This window comes from Nicotiana attenuata, unplaced genomic scaffold, assembly GCF_001879085.1.
Source record: "Nicotiana attenuata strain UT unplaced genomic scaffold, NIATTr2, whole genome shotgun sequence".
Lineage (NCBI taxonomy): Eukaryota > Viridiplantae > Streptophyta > Magnoliopsida > Solanales > Solanaceae > Nicotiana > Nicotiana attenuata.
Window position 1 is genome coordinate 150,589 of NW_017671262.1, and position 21,558 is coordinate 172,146.

The 21,558-nt window shown below is 36.0% G+C and overlaps 1 protein-coding gene, 1 long non-coding RNA gene and 1 other non-coding gene across 7 annotated transcripts; 1 reads left to right on the forward strand and 2 right to left on the reverse strand.

Annotated features, from left to right (window-relative positions):
* Nucleotides 1-4,859: 4,859 nt before the first annotated feature.
* Nucleotides 4,860-10,230, reverse strand: LOC109207135 (protein tas-like). 5 transcript variants are annotated; one of them, XR_002064973.1, is made up of 13 exons: nt 10,091-10,230; nt 9,906-10,005; nt 9,568-9,676; nt 8,944-9,032; nt 8,710-8,766; nt 8,447-8,555; nt 8,199-8,327; nt 8,050-8,114; nt 6,594-6,697; nt 6,446-6,510; nt 6,189-6,355; nt 5,721-5,775; nt 5,473-5,506 (listed from the first exon to the last, which is right to left on the reverse strand). XR_002064973.1 is itself a non-coding variant. In XM_019370020.1 (12 exons), exons 1-12 carry the CDS (start codon nt 10,152-10,154, stop codon nt 5,346-5,348), a joined length of 1,080 nt encoding a protein of 359 aa, XP_019225565.1. In that variant the 5' UTR covers nt 10,155-10,230; the 3' UTR covers nt 4,860-5,345. The 5 variants fall into 5 exon arrangements, 4 of the variants coding, with proteins under 4 accessions (XP_019225565.1, XP_019225564.1, XP_019225566.1 ...); XM_019370020.1 differs by lacking the exon at nt 6,189-6,355 and having other exon boundaries at nt 4,860-5,506; nt 8,226-8,327; XM_019370019.1 differs by lacking the exon at nt 6,189-6,355 and having other exon boundaries at nt 4,860-5,506.
* Nucleotides 10,231-10,292: 62 nt separating this feature from the next.
* Nucleotides 10,293-10,365, reverse strand: TRNAA-UGC. Its single transcript has one exon. It is a non-coding gene; the product is annotated as a tRNA-Ala (tRNA).
* A 6,640-nt stretch (nt 10,366-17,005) lies between these two features.
* On the forward strand, nt 17,006-21,167 carry LOC109207131. Its single transcript, XR_002064971.1, has 2 exons — nt 17,006-17,685; nt 20,939-21,167. It is a non-coding gene; the product is annotated as an uncharacterized LOC109207131 (long non-coding RNA).
* The last annotated feature ends 391 nt before the right edge of the window (nt 21,168-21,558 follow it).

The following is a 21,558-nucleotide window of genomic DNA, read 5'->3' on the forward strand; positions in this document are numbered from 1 at the left end:
ATCAAACACCACACAGAATAAGATGAACATAGACGGAATATCACTTAAAATCAGAGAATCTAACCTGTTTTGGTTCGATTAAAAGGGATCTAAAAACCCTAATTTAGGGTAGGTAAGAATCATCAACAGATATAGAAAATATCCGTACTTACAAAGAATACATGATGAACATAGAAAGAATAATCAGAGAAATCAAGGATTTGAACCGATTTGGTTCGATTTTGATGAGATTTGCTTGCCATGTTAGGCAAGCAACTAGGTAACACCACAAACGAGTACCCAATAGTGGGAGGAGATCAATAAGGCAAGTAAATTAACGGTTTTTCCATTGTAGGGCAGGATTTGGAGAGGTTGAGAGAGGCGGCGGGTTAGGGTTCTTCAGAGGGGGAGAGAATAGAGAGGCGGCGGGTTTGGAGGGAATGAATTAGGGTTAGGGGTTTGGGTATAATTAAAAGGGTAGGAATAATATGGGCCGTTGATCTCAGAGATCAACGGCCATGATTAGTCGGGGTTCTGGATCGGATTAATTGGTTAGTTGGGCTGAAGGGTTATTTGGTTTGGGCTCAGGTATTACTGGGCTGGTGTATTGGGTAGTTTAGGTCCGAAAATAGGTTTAGAATTAGGCTAGTTTTTAACCCAATGTTTTAATAAATAAATAATTTATAAAAGTAATTAATAAATAAAAAAATATTATTTGTGCACTAAAATAATTAAAAATAATTACTCAACATTATAAAAATATAAAAAGGTCATTTCCTGCATAAATAATATAATTATACATTAATATGGGCTATTATTGCAAAGATGTGCAATTTAGCCTTTAAAATACAAATGTAATTATATAAGTGCACTAAAAAATATTTAAATATTATGTGAGTATAAATGATAAATTTAGATGATTAAATCATCAAAAAATAATTTGAAGGATAATTATTGGATATTTATATATAACAAAATGCAAGAATAAATTGGTTTAAAGCCTTTAAAAATTATGAAAAAAATATATTTATGTATGCTTATAAATCAAATGATGATGCATATGCACTATTTTGAAAGTATATGTATATATATTTAAAATATGAGGGAAAAATTGGGTATCAACAGTTGCGCATGTACATATTTTGAATAAAATAGCCGCTTTGCCTTTGGTTACATATCTTTTGACCCCCCTTTTTTTTTGAAAGAAATCTTCGGATTTCCCCGTGATGAGTCCCTGATTTTCAATTGGGAACTCGAATGCGATTCTATTTCGCTTGATTTGAGCGGGGTCGGAGTTAGACTTGCCCACTTGGGCGAAGTTAGTTTTGACTTGTTAATTCGAAGTTAGATTTGACTTGTAAATTTGTATATTACTTCCGTTTAGCGATGGACAGGGGACGTAAGGGTGTGAATTTGAGCGAGGTCAAAATCGTAACCCGTTGTGAGTTCGAGCGAGGTCGAATTTCACTTTTACTTGGCGATGGCCGGGGGCCGTAAGGGTGTGAATTCGTGCGAGGTTGAAATGGTAACCCGTTGTGAGTTTGAACGAGGTCGAACTTCACTTTCACTTGGTGATGGTCGGGGACCGTAAGGGTGTGAATTCGAGCGAGGTCGAATTTCACTTTTACTTGGCGATGGCCGGGGGCCGTAAGGGTGTGAATTCGAGCGAGGTCGAATCGTAACCCGTTGTGAGTTCGAACGAGGTCGAACTTCACTTACACTTAGAGATGGCCGGGGGCCATAAGGGTGTGAATTCGAGCGAGGTCGAAATCGTAACCCGTTGTGAGTTCGAGCAAGGTCAAATTTCACTTTCACTTGGCGATGAGATTTGTCTATTTCATTACTTATATTGGAGAACATTACTCGTTGCTGTATTGTTTATGCGTGCGTCGGGGTGAGTCCCGGTTTGTTTAATTTCGCTTTCATTGGAGTTTGTGAGTCGTTGCATAGTTCGTATGCGTCGGTGGAGTCTCATTTTATCTAGTCCCTTCATTGCTCGGCCTGGAGAGGTCGTTGACGGGATGGGCGATGAACTTATCGCTTGGGCTGTCGGGCACCTTCGGGCTTTATCAATTCAAATGACGCTCAGTCGTGATTCGTAATATTTAGTTGGCTGAATTGGCGTAGGATTGTCATGGCGAACATACGTGCAAGCTTTTCGAGTTCATGTTCTGCCTGTGTTGGGGAGATTATACGTTCCATGGACTTATTGCTCAGTCCCAGGTTATGGAGATTGTTTCTTACTGATGTTGGCCTGTCCTGAGTCGTTTGTCATTTGTAGTATGGCTCGGCGCGGAGGGTTTTGCTCGGTCACTGCCTGCGAGACGATGCGGTTTCCTTGTGTGTTCGGTGGCATTTGTTCCTTGTCCGCGAACCTGTGAGAATGCTAGAGAGAAAATATGACACGTTAAACCCAAACGAAATTTCCTGTTACCTTGGCCTGGTAAGTCGGTGAGAGGGGGAAGGGCGCTGCAGGGCTACTTGCTTCGTCCCGTATCCAAATGGCGGTTACAGATTTGGTAGCCCTGTGTTTGGCTTCGTCGTTAGTCGCCTCTAGGATTCTCGTCGGCTGAACTTACCTTGCCCGTTGGAATCTCGAGTTTGGGTACCGATCCGATCCCGTCCGATGCGCGCAATGAAGAAGGGAAACATGTCATACTATTCTGTACATAAATCACATAGCGCATACGGGTACAAAAATAAGGCAGGATACGCCAGTTATTTCAAAGAATCACACAATAGGCTATCATCCCTTCCTAGGAGGTGGAAATACAGATCGACGCGTAACGTGTATACGGCAGTTAGAATTGTGGTCGCGCTAAGTGCGTAGCGACCGTGATCACACTTTGAATACGTATATGACGTGCCAAGCCCGTCGTTACCGACGAGGCGTGGGTTTTGTATAGATATTGGACATAATTTCGTTTTCATGTAAAGATCTGACCCTGATTGGTTTGGTTATTTCAAAAGCTTGCCTACAATTTTCTCAAGTTGGTATTTACACAGAGGGTGGGGCTGTGGCCATCGAGAAGCGAAACTCTGGTTGGCTTTAGATTTAGAGAAAACTAAAATTTTGGCTAAGAAGTCCCACAGGCGGCGTCAAATTATTTGACAAAAGAGTGTTAAACTTTTTGTTAAACTAATTAATGAGAAAATAGAGGGTGAATCCTAGCCAAGGATAATTAACTCTAGATCAAAGCACGTTATATATGAAAACAGAAATGCAATCAGGCTTATAACCTTTTTAAGATTATAAAAGATATCAAACGTAAATGATAGGCTTACATTCTTGAGATATTGTTCCGTAATATAGGAACAAAGAAGAAATAGAAAGAACGCCATTGATAGCTACGGGATCTATCTTTATTGATTTGACAATGATGATTACAAAGATCTGTAACCAAGATCTAGACCTTCGCTCGTTTTTCCTTCGAGATCCTCTCTGGTTCTTTTGTCTCTTTTTCTTGAAGGAGGGAGCCCTTTTTTCTGTCCTCTTACCTTCTATATATATTATCAGTATTCCCTTTTGTCCAATGGTCCTTAGCCAGAATATTCCAATCCCTTGATTGTACTTTACGTCGCGCCCCTTAAGTATCACGGCATATACATTGCTGTACAAGCTTTCTGATGGTTCGATCTTGGCAGCGGCCGAGATACTCGTCGTTATTACGCCTTGTAGATACGACCACGGTTTAGTCGACCCCTTGCCATTCCTTTTAGCGCTAATCTGCGTATGGTCAGATTTTGACCCATACAACACTAACTCACTTTTCAAAGTTGGGCATGGGAATAATGTTTAATATTTTTGAAATTATTTTTCTTTTTTTTTTTTGTTGAGAGAAGTGCAAAAAATGGTGATGAAGATGATGTTGAATCATAAATTTTTTACCTTTATGTTGTTTGATTTGGGAAAAAATGAATGTGGAGAGGAAGAAAGATTAGTCAACCAAATATCTGCTTGGTCAAATTTTAGACTTGGAAGTCTATAATTTGAAGCATTGAAATCAACTTAAATCATATTTCCTTCTAGACTTCAAAACTAAAATAAAATCAAAGAAACCCTGGAAAAATCTACACAACTATGTGTATGCTTAAATCATGTTTACTTATTATGGCTAAGTGAAGTACTAAATTGAGATTAAAAAAATTAATTAACCATGATTAAGTGATAAACTTATGTATTCTTTTGTTGTGGGAAAGCATTATGAAAAAGGAACTTCTCCTTACACTTATATAAATGTCTAAATATCAATTGACTTCACACATGAAAATTAAATAAATAATATTTTTTTTTCGTACCTCAAATTCGTTCATTCCTTTTGAAACGTGTACCTATGTCGATATTTCATATCAAAAGAAAATGGTAACAAATTAATTATTCGAAAAATACAAGTTTAAAATAAATCTATTATTCCCTCCGGTCCACTTTAAGTGATTTTTGACCTTTTTTTGTGGTCCACAATATTTAATTTTTTCAAATATCTAGAAAGAATTAACTTCTTTTTTCCAAAGTTGTCCTTGAAGTAAAGAACCTATGAGTATTTGTTGTATTCCCATTGAACAAATTAAGGTTAATATGGTAAACTGTTAATTAATGTTAAAAGGTGAATTCTTTAATCTGTGTGAAAACAACCAAAAGATCACTTAAAGTGGACCGGAGGAAATAACATATTACAATAATCAGATTAAACTTTCTCCTTGGGACAATTTACCCGATAATATTCCACAAGACTTGGAATGTTTAGTGCATCATGATAACTTGTCCACCTTTTTTCTAATCTCGTTTGGACCAACTAATTTGATTTATCTACGTTTGTTTCTTACCCTGTTAACACATGCATTCCTTCTCATCAGATCCCAAGTCCTCCTTACAGAAGTCATCAACAAATAAATACTGTACAATGCAGTTACTATGAATCCTTTTAAGTGTCCCAAGGCATTTGTATTTTCTCCTACTACCCTTGAAAAGTCATTGGAGAAAATAAACATATTCTTGTTGCAAAAAGAAGTAACATCCGGCAATGCGGCCTAAGTGACTACTTAACAGCGTTGGTTGCCGACTTGCCGTGTTGAATTCTACAATAAGAAACAATTAATTCTCAAAAAGGAAAATAAACAATTAATACTCCCACATTCCTATCTTTTTCTTTTTTTCTTTTCATGCTAGATAGATACAAAGCACCAATCGACAGCCCAGATTCTTGGTTGTTTTCACATGTGGTTGTCACTTTCACACATTTGATAGACCTCCATCAGTTAATGATAAAGTCCAAATGTTCTAGCTAAAATCTTTTCAAGCAGTGTATTTTAAATTGCCTCTTCAGAGCAGGGACTTTGTGGTGATTGTGGGTATAGATCAATACTTTTCAAGGACAAGGGCTTGGAAACCTCGAGTGAACCTTGTTAATCTCAGTAATTATCTCAGGAGTGAGGTTGACCTTGCACGCATCAAGAACCTCTTCGAGCTGCCAAACTTTTGTTGCTCCAAAGACAACACTAGCCACAAGAGGGTGTCTCATAACAAAGGCTGGCCAAATAATTCAAAACCAAACGAAATATATGTTTTGGTCACTAAATGACAAATCTTAAATCTGAAATTAAACTCAACAGCACAAGCAAGTTACCTATTCACATGCATAATAATGTCAGTTTAGCCTATTAAGAAATAGCCATAAAGGCTAATCTGTGATTAGTAGATGACTTAAACTAGAATAGGGAATTCGGAGGAAGATTGGTCATACCAATTGCAAGAGAAACTGGATGAATACCATATCTGTCTGCAATCTCTAGGTATGACTGCAAAATGAGCAAAATTCATCACAAAGGTAAAATTCATTTGTGTGTCGCATAAAACTAAGAAAAACTAAAATATTTTAGTGAAGACAATAGGACACTATAGGAACAGACATAAGAGGACATGTTTTACAGTCTTAAAGATAAAAGGTATCCAACTACATAGTGAAACTATATCAGAACCATGAGAAAATCTGTTTATTGCAGAAGAGCATCCTCTTCCCCCCCACCCCCCCCCCACCCCCCTATAGAAGTTTGGGTTCTACTGTCAAGCAGAAAATGAACAAACAGATATTAGATCTCACACACACGCATATTAAGTGTTGCATCATTTTTGTACAGAAACAGTGGTCTTTCTGTACCAAATGTTGTGTTTTATTTTAATAACAGTGATGTCCGGGTCAGATTTCCTGCACCTCGACTAATTCCACGGGGTACTTGCTACCTCCACCAGCATAGGTACCGGGTAACTCTATCCACCAAGGCTCGGTCAGGAGATCATCAAGTGTTCTTTGCCTCTGCTGGAATTTGAAGCTGAGACCTCATGGTTCTCAACCAACTTCATTGACCACTAGACCATACCCTTGGGCACCAAAAGTTGTGTATTTACTGACCAGTATATATTTGAGTTTTGCAAAATTATAAGACAGCTTTAGAAAGAAGAATCCCTTACTTTGGCGGCATATAAGGCATTAGAGTTTGACAGGTTGTATCTGGACTCCCCTTCCTTATACCTCCCTATCAGAGGTTTGGGATTAGTATAGTGAGAAAATCTACAGGCATTAGTTAAATATTCCAATGAAACTGGCAATTGATTTGACCTTTAAACAGATTTAAACGAGCATCAGATGGACCTCCATCTTCGGCGAAGTACTTTCCAGAAAGTATGCCCATGGCCAGCGGGCTGTATGCCAACAAGCTTATCCTAGAGACATTCAGCAATAGGTAAGCAAAGATGTCAGCAACAGTCAATTCCGCAAATATTTCAACTTAACAGATGAACCTCATCTTTGTCAGTAAGTTCACAACAACTTTTTTCCCATTAAGTTGACAATAGGCAGGTTGTTATAGCAGAAAGCAGCTAGACTGAAGAGAGATTCTACCAGCTATATCCTTTTTGTCATTCCCTAGAAGATCCATAGGTTCAAATCCTAAAGAGCATGTTCATTTTCTTCTAAAATTGATTCTCAGAACAGGGTACATGAAAATCTCTTTTATAAATATGCTAAGATCAAACAGCGATGAAAAGTAGCAAAACATATCATGGTCAAACTGGCCACAAAGATAACGGAAACAAGTCAAGTTAGCTCCTGTGACAGTAATCATGTAGTACAAACTAATGATGCCTTTGCAGGAAAGACAACTAGACACAATGATATACCAGTATCACTAACAAAAATGAGATAACAGGATATAAAATAGAAAGCTTTTAGTGTAGCCGTAAAGAATGTTAAACAGTGCTAATATGGTTGCAGCTTAAATTGTAATACAGGAGTTACTAGATGATCGAACAGTCCGAAAGTTAGAAGAAGATTGTTGGAATCAATTGATAAACAATGTGCTTTTCTGACACATGCCTTTTTGTTTCCTGATCTTGTCAGAAAATTTAGGACCAATATCCCCTTATTAGAGTCATCCATGTTCTGCAAACAGTATCCTAGAAGGTTCCCAATGCATCCTCACTCTTCATCATGCATCCTACACGCGATAAGAGTGCATAGAAGCCTGTGCAAATCTGACTAGTATGATTTTTATTGATAAGATAATATTTCATTGATGTTTGGGGAAAGAAACCCCATACGCAAGTAGTATACCATAGGTTGAGAACCTACACAGAAATATGGTTCTCTATAACAAGACACCCAATCATCTACACAATCAGAGGTGCACCAAAAATAATCGAGAACAAAAGAGATGCCCTAATCTGTACAAAATCATATTATACCCCTTTGGATGCTCTTATCCTCCTTTCCCTCCAAAGAATCCACATAAGTGCTAGTGAGGCTATATCGATGCTCTATATGATCTTCTCCTTCTCCTACATGCCCAGCTATGCATCACACCCTCCATTGTCTCAGGTATTTTCCATTGTACATCCATAATATATATCTCAACCCCATTATTAGTATAATGTGTTTCTAGGACAACAATCAAGACTGCACTTATTCCCACTCTTAGATGCATCATTTGCACAAATGGATGTTCTAGTACAAAAAGCAACACCACGTAATCATATAGAATTACTACCCCAAATTTATCCATACAAGAAAGGATTACCTCTCATTGTGACAGCATTCAGCCATAGCTAAATCAAAATCTCGACATAGCAAGTTGTATGCGTTCTGGAAAAAAAGAAGCCGAATCAAGTGTTATCTTATATTAGTGATGAACAAATATTTGACGGAGGCAAGGACAAAGAAGTCTACATTATACAGGATTGAGCAATACAACACCTGAACAGACACTATTTGAAGATTCCCAGCTCTACTTTTGGCAACTTGTTGGAACTTCATAATACCATATGGTGTTTCATTGCTAAGGCCAATGTATCTGATCTAAGGAGAATATTTTGAACAACCAATAGAAAATAATGATCAAATTTATGAAGTTAACATCTCGGCCTTCATGAGGAAAAGTAGTTTGTGAAGGTAGCATCTTTGCCATCATGACTGACCTTACCAGCATCAACAGCTCTTTCTAAAGCATCAAGTTGTTCCTCAAAACTGATTGATGCATAATTCCGAAGCGGGTCATAGTCAGTTTCTCCAAACATAGGAACATAGCTGCCAGAAAGTTTAAAATGGTGAACATCAAATTGGATGTTGACAGGGGAAGAAGCTAATGTCTTAAGATATCTGTTCAAAAATCAAAATTTTTGAGCATTTACATATGTGAGAAAACAAGCCAAAAAATGTACAGTAGGATTTATCCACAAACCGATCAGGCCAGTGAATTTGATACAAGTCGATGTAGTCAGTCTTTACACGCAACAGGCTGCATCAATTCAATAAGGTACCACATCAGAAGCAGTACAAAAATACAAATCATAGCAGATAGAGGTCATCTCCAGAAGAAAGATTAATTGTCAAAAATCATCTGATATTCTGATGCAGTCAAAAACTGAATGGACAATGTAATGGTAACAAAACAACAAACAAGGATTTACTCAACCTATTATCAATAGCCTCAGTTATGTTCTGAGCGTCCAAGCTTTCTGGTCCATTTCGGATCCAAGACATCTGTCCAGATGGTCCACTGACCTGTACCAATATAGTTGTGCAAAAATATCAAAATGCTAGTGCAGTTGCAATAAGATCCCCGAACAAAGAAAAGGAAAAATACCACTAACCACATGTTAGAAAGAAATAAAGCACTTACATTATTAAGAAATTAAAGACGAAAAAAGAGATACTTTAACAGATAACTACAAATTTACTCCTTATGACTCCAGAACAAGCATGAATGCATCTCATAATGCAGTTTGTTTCTAATGGCAACAAAGCTTTCAATCCTGCCTCATGGACAGCTAGGCATAGGAAATAATTGCTAATTGCTTACATAATCAACTCTTCTGTCACATTTTAGTACCACAAAGACCAGACATATTTTGGAAAATCTAGCCTATTCAGCCTAAACTCTCCTAACTAGCCCTACACATCACACACAGTACATTTAAACATGCAACGCTTAAACTGAAAATTCAATCTTCTAACACGGTTATATATCTTTCATACAATATTTTAATCTATTGGATGAAATGCAGAGGGAAATAAAGAAGAGCTGAATATTGAAGACCTTAGTGGCGAGAACAACACTATCGCGAGGGACTTTTCTTTCTCTAAACCAACGCCCAAAATACTCCTCACTTCTGCCATGAGTTTCTGAACGCTGAGGTACTGGATACCTGGTTTTCATAGACTTTAAAAAGAATAAACAAATGCAATTTAATATCAACATATTCTATCAATCAATTAAGCTTCAATCCTAAATTAGTCGAAGTTACATTAATCCTCATTCTTTATTCGATTTTAAAACCGGTTTTTCTTTTTGAAACTTACATAACAGGAGTACTAAATCCACAGTTGAGGTGTTAGCATAAAATTGAGCAGAGAGACGTAAGGTTTGAGGATTACATTTCAGCAGAGTCGAAGAAGTTGATTCCGGAGTTGAAGGCTTTGTCGAGGATTTGAAATGATTCGGCCAAAGTGTTTTGCTCGCCGAAAGTCATGGTTCCTGTGAGAATAAACAAGGCGTCAAAAAGGACAGTATTCTCCAGCTTTGTACAAACTAAAGACATGGATGAAGCAAAGAGTTTAACCTAAGCAGAGTTTCGAGACGGTTAAATCAGGAGCAAGGTTGCAGAGAGGAACTACAAACGCCATTGACAACTTCGGCGAAATTCATAAAATTGGCAAAATAAAGCGAGGGAGAGTTGGAGTAAAGATGACTTTGCTTCGAGAGGAGAAGCGATAAGGAAAAATAATTAAAAGAGAAAACCAAAAATGCAGGAACAAGAAGTATGGAGATGCGGGGGATCGAACCCCGTGCCTCTCGCATGCAAAGCGAGCGCTCTACCATTTGAGCTACATCCCCAAATGATGCTATGCAAGGAATATTTAAATAAAGTATTAGCTACTAATTAGGAAAGTGTTTAACTTGGGGTGTGTTTGGTATGACGAAAAATATTTTCCGGGAATGTTTTCCCATTTTCCACGGTTTGGTTGCACAAAATACTTTGGCAAATATTTTCTTAGATATCACATTTTTCTGAAATTGGAGAAAAGTGACTTCCCTAGAAAAAGTTAGTAAAATATTGTCCAAAAACTCCACCTACCCTCACATCTAACACCCTACCCCACCTCTCCCACTCCCTCTCTCCAAAAAAACTCTTTTTCAGATTTCTGTTTATTTTTCTTTTCCGTCACCACCTACCCTGCTAACCCCCCCTCCCCCCCATTTTTTTTTTTTTGGATTTTTAATTTTCTGTAAAAAAATTTCTACAGCACCCCCCAGCGCCCCCTCCCCCTCAGGGGCAAAATTTTGTATTTTCTGGTTTTTCCGTTTTTCTGCACCACCAACCCACCCCAACAGCACCCTAGCAAAAAGAATTTTATATATATTTTCAGTTCTGATTTTTTCATTTTTCAGTTTACAGGTTCGAAACTTTACGAGTTTCAAAGTTATGAGTTCAGAGGTTTATGTGTTTGGAAGTTTGCTGGTTTAGATGTAATAGAGTTTACGGGTTCGGAAGTTTATGGAATTTGTGAGTTCGGAAGGTTGTTGGTTTGAAAGTTTATGGCTTCATGTTTATTGTAGAGAAATTTTCATAAAGCACTATCTTTTAGTGGTAATTAGCTATCTATAGATACCATTTGCTATATTACGAATTGTAGATACATTTTCTGTTGTTATAAGATGTATTTGATGTATTTAAGCTACTGTATTCATGAATACAATAGCATTTCTAGGCGTGAAACAGGGGATTACAGCTAGACGGATTTTTGTATTCGAGTGTATTCGACTGTATTCATGGCATAAAACATGGGATTACAGCTGGAAAGATTATTGTATTCGACTGTATTCACGGCGTGAAACAGAGGATTACACTGTTTTTAAACGGAAAGTAAATCAATTAACATAATCGACTCCTAATATAACTCAACAAACTCAATTACAACACACAAATTTTGTATTTCCAGTTATAAAAAACATTCTCAACCGAAAAATACCCCAAAAATATAGCAATCTTCAGAGAAATTATATAATACATCTGAATACATAAATTATATTAATTAAAAAAAACATATGAATACATTGAAGGCATATAGCGAGACAGTGAATACAATGAAATACATAGAATACAGCGGGATACATTGTAATACAATGAAAACAAGACATTATACAACGAGATACATTGAATTACACCGAAAAAATAGACAATAAATACAATGAAATACATATAAATACAGCGTGATACATTGAAAATACATTAAAATATATTAACAGAAAACCAAGTTGCTCAGCCCCAACTTGAAAAAAAAATTCCATAATAATAAGGTAACACAAAAGAGGGGTCCAAAGAATGTCAAAATGGGCAGCGGCTATTCTTCTTCATCTTTCTCACAAAGCAGCAGCACTTTAATACATTGTTGTGCTACCGTTCCTTTACAATTCCAAGAATCACACTCAAACTCTTTAAATTTATGCTCCCCTACTGGATTTCTTCGCGAACAACATAGACGGCAGATTCGGAAACGAGATCCAAACAAAGACTCTTGAGATTCAACCTTAACCCTTCTGATGTTAACTTGATGGAGAGGGCCGTGCATCCATGGCAGCCTATACTACACCATGTCGCCCTAGAGAGAGAGGAGAGAGGAGAGAGCGTGGGGTTTTTGACTAATGGTAGGTGATGTGGGTGAGAGAAATTTTGAGATTGAGCATCGTGTTGTCAGGGAATGAGGGAAGAGAATGGGATGTATCAAAGTAGAGAGAGAAAGAAAATAGTGTAACTGAATAGCTTATTTAGTGGCTTAGGAGTAGGAGGTAACCAAAATTAGATATCTTGCTATAAACATTAAAAGGTATCTATAGAATATAATTTTTTAAAATGGTATTTATTTAAAATAAATAAGGTGTTAACCTTTTCTATAGGAGGTAAAAATTCCTTTATTGTATCTAACTTATTTATGAATACTCTTGAGAAGTTATTTTCCTTAATTTGCGTACCAAACACCGGAAAATAAGTAAGATTACTAATTGTTTTCCAAAAAAATATTTTCTTGCGTGAAAAATATTTTTCGATATACCAAACACATCCTTAATTCCTATTGTTTTTGTGTGGATATTTCTTAATTGTATAGCTACTATACATGCTTAGAAGTTAATTAGACCTTTTAATTTTTTCCGGCACAACATAAACATAGATGTTTTAAAATTTGATACCACTAGACACTAGTCATAGACTTTAGAATGGATTCTTATTTATTACAAAGGTACTAAAATCATCAGCCAAAAAAAAAACTAAAATCTAGGAATTAGGATTGCGAAATATTGGTATTGCTTACAGCTTGTTTGGATGATTGTTACCCATCGTTTTATAATGTATTGTATTGTATTGTAGCGTTTTATAAATACGACGTTTGGATAGATCGTATCATTTGTTGTTGTTAAATAACATTTTGCTATTTGATTTGACTGTATCGTACTGTACTATAACTAATAAGTTTACTAAAATACCCTCAATTGTTTAACTATTAAATTTATCAAGAATTATGCATAAAATAATTTGAGAAAATTCATTTCTACTAATTTATCACCAAATATGTCTTATAAATAGATTAAGCAATTAAATTCATGCAAATTTTAACAAAATTAGGAATTTTACGTTAGAGTTGGAAGCGACAGAAGTTCTGGAAAAAATGCGACGAAGACAAAGTATGTTATAGGTGAGAGATTTGGAGTTAAAAAAAAAAAGAAGGTAAAGGTAAAATAGAATTATGGAGTAATAAGTTAGGACATATTGGAAAGAAAAATAGGAACAATCTCACCACACCAAATCGGTTGTTTCAAAAATTGGGCCTTTTCATTGTTCTAGAACAATAGATTTAACATTACTATACAACCAATTTTTAATGAAACAATCAAAACAAATATTATTGTGGGATAACAATACAGTATGATACAATGAGTAACAACCATCCAAACAAGCTGTTAAACTATTTTGCTTCCATTAACGTTGTAGTTTGCATCTACACCCGCTTTTTGGGTCACGTTTTAACTTGTGCCTGCTTTGCAAAAAAAATTGCAAGTGTACCCACTTTTTCGCGTAACTTCAGCATACGGGGCTGAAGTAGCAAAGGCAATCACGCAAAACTTCAGCATTCTAGTAGACGGGCCTGAAGTAGCAAAGGCAATACGCTGAAGTTTTTTTGTCCTAGATAAGATGCTGAAGTTATTTAGTTCATTTGTAAAAACTTCAGCACTAAAATAATTGAAGTTTTTTTGTCCTTAGATTCATTAGTTTTGTCATAAAGCTTTTTCAAAAACTTCAGCAGAAGATGCTGAAGTTATTTAGTTCATTTGTAAAAACTTCAGCAATATACAAGCTGAAGTTTTTGAAAAAGCTTTCTAACATAATCAGTTGTCAACAATATCTAAATCATAAATTTTGGAAACAATAAACGTGAAAAGAACAGAATTATCATGAAAAGAATCACTAAAGTGTGATCTTAAACTTCCAGTACGTGAAAATATTTACAAATTATTGTCTACTAACTTACGTAATTATAATTTATTTTTAAATAATCTGATAAACAAACTTATGGCAATCATCCCATAAACTGAAGTTTCATAGCAACACCAACAGCAGCAGAAGAAAGAAGAAGAAGAAGAAGAAGAAGAAGAAGAAGAAGAAGAAGAAAACGAAGGAGGAGAAGGAGGAGGAGAAATGGGGCTGAAGTTGTTTAAAAAGTGGGTACAAGTTAAAACTTTTAAAAAAAAATGATTATAGGTTAAATGGGGGCGACCAAATAGGACGCCCCATGCAATTTTTACGACTATTTGACCAGATACTTGTTACCTTTTACCAATATAGGTGCCATATAACTCTCTTGATTACCTTTTACCAATATAGGTGCTATATAACTCTTTTGATTGCATTCTTGGACTATCCTAGTGGATTTTTGAAATAAATATTTGGTTATATATTTATTTCCCCTCCCTAGTCTGTATTCATTTTATTTTTCAAACAAAGATGTTTGGGCCAATTTGCGTGCAGTTCGACTATTTGACCAGATACTTGTTACATGTTACCAATATAGGTGCCATATAACTCTTTTGATTGCATTCTTGCACTATTCTAGGGGATACTGTTAATTGAGCTGTAAATGTCTTGTTCGTTGAAACTAAACCATCTCCAGGATAAACTGTTTTGTGATGTTAATAATTGGCCAAATTGAGATTTAAAAAAATTAGTGTTATTTAAAGAGCTTATTAATCAATATGAAGGAAACTGTTTTGTGATGTTAATAATTAGCCCAATTGAGATTTAAAAAAATTAGTGTTATTTAAATAGCTTATTAATAAATATGAAGAAAAAAATCAAGAAGTCTATCAACAGAAGGAGGTAAAAAGAAAAGAGCTCAGATACAATTATCAGGCATCATATGAGAAACCCCAAAAAGGTATTAAATCACTTTTAGTATCATCACGATTTCTCTATTACATGCTACAGGTGGACCCAACACTATATGGAGATAACAAAACTAGGCTCTTTATACATTTTTAAGTTATCTTATTTACTTCGATGATTTATATTTCAATATTGTGTAACTAATAATCTTTCTGTTTATCTAATGACCTCAATCTGCATAGCATATATATGACACATTTTTGTATATTTTGTAGGGAGGTAACAAACATTGTTTCAATACACTATGTCCTGGTTTTGTTCTAGTAAACACCGAGATACCTGTTGATATGGTATATGATCAAGTTTCACATCGTGGAGATAAAACTTCAATGGAAGACACAATGTCCATCGGTCGGGTACGTTTTATTATTCTTTTCTAGAATTAGTATTTGAAATTTAAAAAAGAAAACTAATTTAGACATTTCTTTCTTCACAATAAAATTAAGATCTGGTGAATGAAAATTGGTGACTTTTTCTAGAAGAAAATCATATTCAAATTGGTTTTTGGCCTCAAAGGATTTTCACTGACTTGGCTAGCTTTGCTACTAATGTCGAATGGGGAGGAGTGGTATATAGTCTACCAGGTGTACCAGAACCTCCAATGGGCTCTAGCTTTTTTTCTGTTGGAGAGACTAGTTATGATGCTTATTATTGAGGACTTACAATTTTAAATGATAAAGGTGAAACTATTGATGTAGATGAAACAACTACACATGTCGATAATCCAAACTTATACAAGGTTAGCATGCGATACCGGGGAAGTTTCAGCATTTTGTACTCTATGGGGGACCTGGTGAGAATGCATAAATCTAGGTCTTGTAAATTATTACCGTCATGATATTTAATTTGTATGCCAAAAAATATAAAAAACTAAAGTTTTATCTAGTTATACATAAAATATTTCACATGCTATAAATACTATTTTTCGATATATTTACTTTCGTTTCCCAATTATTTTGCTTGTATCCAAAGAAACTATATTGATGTTGTCAATTTTGCGTTCAATTTTGTGTGTATAATATGATTTGGAGTCGACACTGACTTACATAAGTTGTGGCAAAAAATGAATATAAAGGACACCTACTTATTTGTGTTGTCACACCTCTTCTTTTTGAAAAATAAAAAACTTTGGAATAAGGGAAGAGAAAATAAAATGATATGACAGAAGGAATGGATTTGAAACTTAGACGAATTCAATCGAAAATCGTAAACAAAATTTCAGAAATGGAAAAGAAATCCTTTTACACGACTGCGGGTGATCCACAAACCATAATCCTAATTTAACCCAAATAATACAAATATAAAACAAATTAACAAAACTAATTCTGTTATCAAATTCTTTATTCATAAATTCTGTTATTGAAAAAGTTGAGAAAGTGACATGCCGTTAAACATAAATCGGACACTTCATGAAACTAATGTCATAAGGGAAGTCAAATTTAAAGAAAATGAAGAGGAGTTAATAGATCATATTACAAGCGTCTTAATTGATGCGATTGGAGAAGGTAAAATAAACTGTAAAATTACAAATCCAAACAATCACGTACGACTAAACATAACAAAATAGTAGTAGTATTATTTCTTGGAAATTAATATCAAAATTACAAACATATGTATATGACTGTTGGAATTATTCATAATGCAAAGTCAAAATTTTCTTTGAAGGAAGCCAGTAACAATTTGAAGAAACATTGTTGAATTTTTGAAATACTATATATTAAGATATTGGAATTAAGCATATAAGCTTTTCTAATGAGTATTATATTTTACATATTTTTAGGACTTGGAATTCCTTTTTAATTTTGTTTTATACATCAGATACACGTTTAGTAATATGTATGTGATTTTTTTTTTTAATAATTAACACGGATGCACGATGTGACGCACGAGATGCATGTGTAACGCATAAGAGTGATGCACATGATGAAAATGTGGCGCACGAGATGCACGTGTAACTCGATCAAAGAAAAACTTTGTAATGGATCCATATTTATTAAAGAAGATAGAGATTTATTCCAACGACAAACAATATCGGATACAAGGAAAAGAAACTAAAAAAGGAAAACAAGAATGGAGGAAGGTTGCAGAGTGCTCTAACAAGAGCTAAATCAAATTAAAGAAAAGACTCAGTATTTCCATAAGGATCTTCTCCGTAGCTTCCCCATTTTATATCCATATTAGCCTTATCTTAGCCAGGGTCCCAAACGTCATTTGACAGGTTCTTTGGCGGATATTCGGGCCTACTTCTCTTTTTAATGGATCCACTTTCACCACCTTTGTCATCTTGGGCCGCATCTTTGAGTGAGAAATCAACAACATTAAGTTGGGATGAACGACAAAATTCTGTAGGGCTAGCACCTAAAAAAGAAGTTACAGAAAAAGATAAGAAACTCAAACTTCGTTAGATGCTTACCATATTAACAAAGATATATGACCTAGTTACGTGTTCTTATGACAAAAGATTAATAGTACTAAGATTTATAGTATTAAGATAATTCCATGGAAGATATAGAGGGCTTTCTAAACAAGTTATGCCTCACATTTTGCAATTATTGTAGGTTTACTTTCCAATTTGGTAAGTCTTACAACTTCCATACTTACCGATTACTTAATGAGGAACGTCCATAACAGATTTTGAAGAACTTTTTATTCGATCAGTTGAAACGGTGACGTTTTGGGATTCAGATCTCCCCTGTCCGACGATCAGGGCTTCCGACAAGGTTCAATCGTTGCTTTTTCCTACTTATTTTTAGTTTTGGTTATTGATTTACTTCGTTAATTCTTCTGCTGCTTTAATTCTTCTACCGCTTATCAATTTTTGGGAATCCTTTCTGTTGGTTATATTCTTGCTTAGTTATTTTAACATTATTGCTCTGAGTTTTGAATCTGATTAGCATTCTTGCTTTGTTATTCATTGTTTCTATTGGGTATCCCGAATTATATTGCATTGACTGGATTTTCCCCATTCTTGTTGTGTTCCTCTATTTAGGTATTTCTATCCTTCGTGCTTTATTTTGATTCTTTATTGCATATTTTCTTTGTGACCTCTAATAGTAGATTATAGCCCCCTTTAGCTCTTCTATTGTATTTCTTCACCTATTTTTCTATCCTTTAGTTGTAGATTATTGGTACTTTAGTTCCTTTGTTCTATTTCTTCACGTGTTTGTCTGACATTTAGTGCTAAATTATAGTTCCCGTTATTTCCTTTATTTTATTTCTTCACCTGTTTGGCAACCATAGTGGTAGATTATATTTCGTAATTCATTTTATTTTTATTGCTTGTTTTCGAGATAGTACTTGCGTAGTGACTCCTAGATTATAGTGGTTTGGTGAACGACGGTAGGGTAAGGTCTTGTCCTCGGGGGTGTTAGCGCAGGGGGTAAGGGGTGTAAGAGGGCTAAGGGAGCTACTAGGCTGAGAGTGGGGTCTTGGAACATAGGAACTTTGACTGGAAAATCTATAGAGTTAGCCAAGATTCTCGAGATAAGGAAGATCAATATAGCTTATGTACAAGAGACTAAATGGGTAGGAGTCTATCTCTTGTTTTAGAAGTCAAAATTGTGTCCCGAGGTCTTAAAAACCTCCTTTTATTTTACCTCGATTTGTGTGCACAGTTCGGGCGCATTTTCGAAAAACTTTTATGTGAAATTTAAGAAAAATAATGAATTTAGCCTTTAAAATTGGTTAAAGTTGACTTTGATCAATATTTTTGGTAAACGAACCCGGATCCATAATTAGACGGTCCCGTAGGGTCCGTGGTAAAATATGGGACTTGGACGTATGCCCGGAATCGAATTTCGAGGTCCCTAGCCCGAGAAAAGAATTTTTGAAGAAAATTGTTTGCTGGAAAATATAAAGTCTTTTAGAAGTGAAATGATACGTGTTCTTGATGGTATCGGGACCGTATCTTGGTTCCGGAGCCTGGTACAAGTTTAAAATAATAATTAAGTCAAATCTGTGAAATTTGGTAAGAATCGGAGTCGATTTGGTATAAATCGGACCTTTAGTTGAGAAAATGAAAATTCAATGTTCTTAAGGAATTTCATGAATTTGAGGTTAAATTCATAGTTGTTGATGTTATTTTGATGATTTGATCGCACGAGCAAGTCCGTATGATGTTTTTAGACTTGCATGCATGTTGTGTTTGGAGTCCCGAAGGCTCGGGTGAGTTTTGGATACGCCATGGAGTGAGTTTGAACTTAGGAAATTTCTGATGTTCATATGGTATTTATTGCACGCTCTGATCTCGCAATTGCAAGGTTAGGCTTCGCAATTGCGAGCTTGTCAGGGTTGGTAATTGCGAGGGGCTGATCGCAATTGCGATGTATTCCCAGGCCAGCCTTGCTCGCATTTTTTCGCAAATTCGAAGTTCTCAGTAAGTCCTCAGTAGTCGCAAGTGCGGCGATTTCTTCGCAAATGCGAAGATAGCAGAAATTCCAAGGGTTCGCAATTGCGAACTCATGATGGCAATTGCGATAACTGCACCTGTTAAGTGGGATTTCAGACGAAACTTTTCATCATTTTACAACTTTCTCAAAACCTAAACTCCCATAGGCGATTTTTTTGAAGAGAGTTCTTCCCCAAATCATAGGTAAACGATTTCTAACTTATTTTTTTTCAATCTATAACATCTTTTATGATTTTCACTTCAAAAGCTAGGGTTTTTCATGGGAAATTGTGTGTTTTTGGGTAGAAATTAGGATTTTCAAATTTTGGAGATTTGGACGTCAATTTGAGGTCCGATTTCAAAACTAATTGCATATTTGAGTTCGTGAGTAAATGCGTGATCTGGTTTTGGTTCGAACTTCTGGTTTTGACCAAGCAGGCCCGGGGTCGATTTTTGACTTTTTGGGGAAAACAATGGAAAACCTAGTTTCATGCATTAGAATTGGTTTATTTAGCACTTATTAATGTTATTAAGTAAATTATAACTAGATACAAGCGGATTGGAAGTGGAATCGAGAGGTAAAGAGGTAATTGAGGCTTAATCTTGTCCGTGGAATCGAGGTAAGTGTTTGGCCTAACCTTAGCTTGAGGGAATAGGATTTGTGGTCTTATTTGCTATGTGTTAGTATGAGTACGATGTATAGGTGTGGTGACGAGTATTTATACGTTGGTGTCACGCATGCCCGTGGGTCTTATACCATGATTATTATGACTCTATTATGCACTGTCCATGCTAATATTGATAACTATCGATGTTGAACAAAGTTTATGAAAGTTTCTTGGTAATTCACAATTGTTGAGTATTGACTCAAGTTGAGTTCCATTTTGTAAAGTAATTGTTGAAACGAGATTGGTTATAGCTGAATCCCTTGCCGGGATATTATTGTAGATATTGTTGAATCCCATGCCGGGACGTATTGTTTCTATTGTTTGGGTAATGAAGACTGTAAAGCACGAAAGGTGATGCCGTGCATGATATTGTGAGTGAGTGTAATGCACGAAGGTGATGCCGTGCCTATATTATGAGTGTTAATGCACGAAGGGTGATGCCGTGCCATGATTTGAGAGTTAATGCACGAAGGGTGATGCCATGCCGATATTGTGAGGAATAATGCACGAAGGGTGATGCTGCGCCATGATTATGAGAGGTATGCACGAAGGGCGATGCCGTGCCATTTCTGTTGTTTCCTATGGTGAGGACGAGACTAAAAGAACGAAGGGTGATGCCGTGCACGTGTTACCGTTTCATTATTTTTGTTGATATAGATATGATGTTCATTATGCTACTTATTGATGTTTCTTTATTGGTTTGTTGTTAGAATCTGATATCCCAGGCAGCATGTCCCCTTCCCATCTTATTCTGTTGATTCCTGTTATTATGATTCTGTTTGTATATGATTTAACTGCACAGATTTATTTGGTTGTCGTCTCCTAGCCTCGTCACTACTTCGCCGATGTTAGGCTCGACACTTACTCAGTACATGGGGTCGGTTGTACTGATACTACACTTTGCACTCTTTTGTGCAGATTTTGGTACCGGACCCGGTGAGTAGCTGAGGTAGCTGCCTTCAGTTCAGGGAGACCAAGGTAGATTTGCTGGCATCCGCAGAGCCTAAATTCCCCCATAATTGTACTTTTCTTTTCTGACCAGTGTTTGTAGTAATTCGTAGATGTTCATGAATTTGTGACACCAGATTCGTGGATAGACATGTAGTGGTTTATTTGAATTTGTTATAACTCTTCCGCACTTTTCATATGTTTAACTGTAGTTATTATTTATATCTGATTTGGGTTGATTGCTAATGGGTTAAAACCTTAATAGTTGCCTTGCCTAGCTTTCACGAGTAGGCACCATCACGACTCCTGAGGGTGGAAAATCCGGATCGTGACAAGGAGATAAGGCGCAAGAAGTGGGTAGTTTCAAACTTTTGTATTTTGGGAGGGTGGGGGCAGGAACGAGCTAGGTATCTTGGTTGATAAGGACCCCCGGGAACTAGTGGTGGAGGTTAGGAGGGTGAATGACAGACTGATGACTATTAAGCTAGTTGTTGGAGGTTTTACTTTGAACATTATCAGTGCGTAGGCAACCCAAACAAGCTTGGATGAGGAAGTCAAGAGGCGTTTCGAGGAGCATTTGGATGAGATAG

Coding starts and splice junctions, on each gene's coding strand:
- LOC109207135 (XM_019370019.1), bottom strand. CDS start 10,154: ATGGCGTTTGTAGTTCCTCTCTGCAACCTTGCTCCTGATTTAACCGTC. Junction 8,328..8,446: donor GAGCTGTTGATGCTGGTAAG/GTCAGTCATGAT, acceptor TATTCTCCTTAG/ATCAGATACATTGGCCTTAG. Junction 6,511..6,593: donor TCGTTTAAATCTGTTTAAAG/GTCAAATCAATT, acceptor AACCTCTGATAG/GGAGGTATAAGGAAGGGGAG.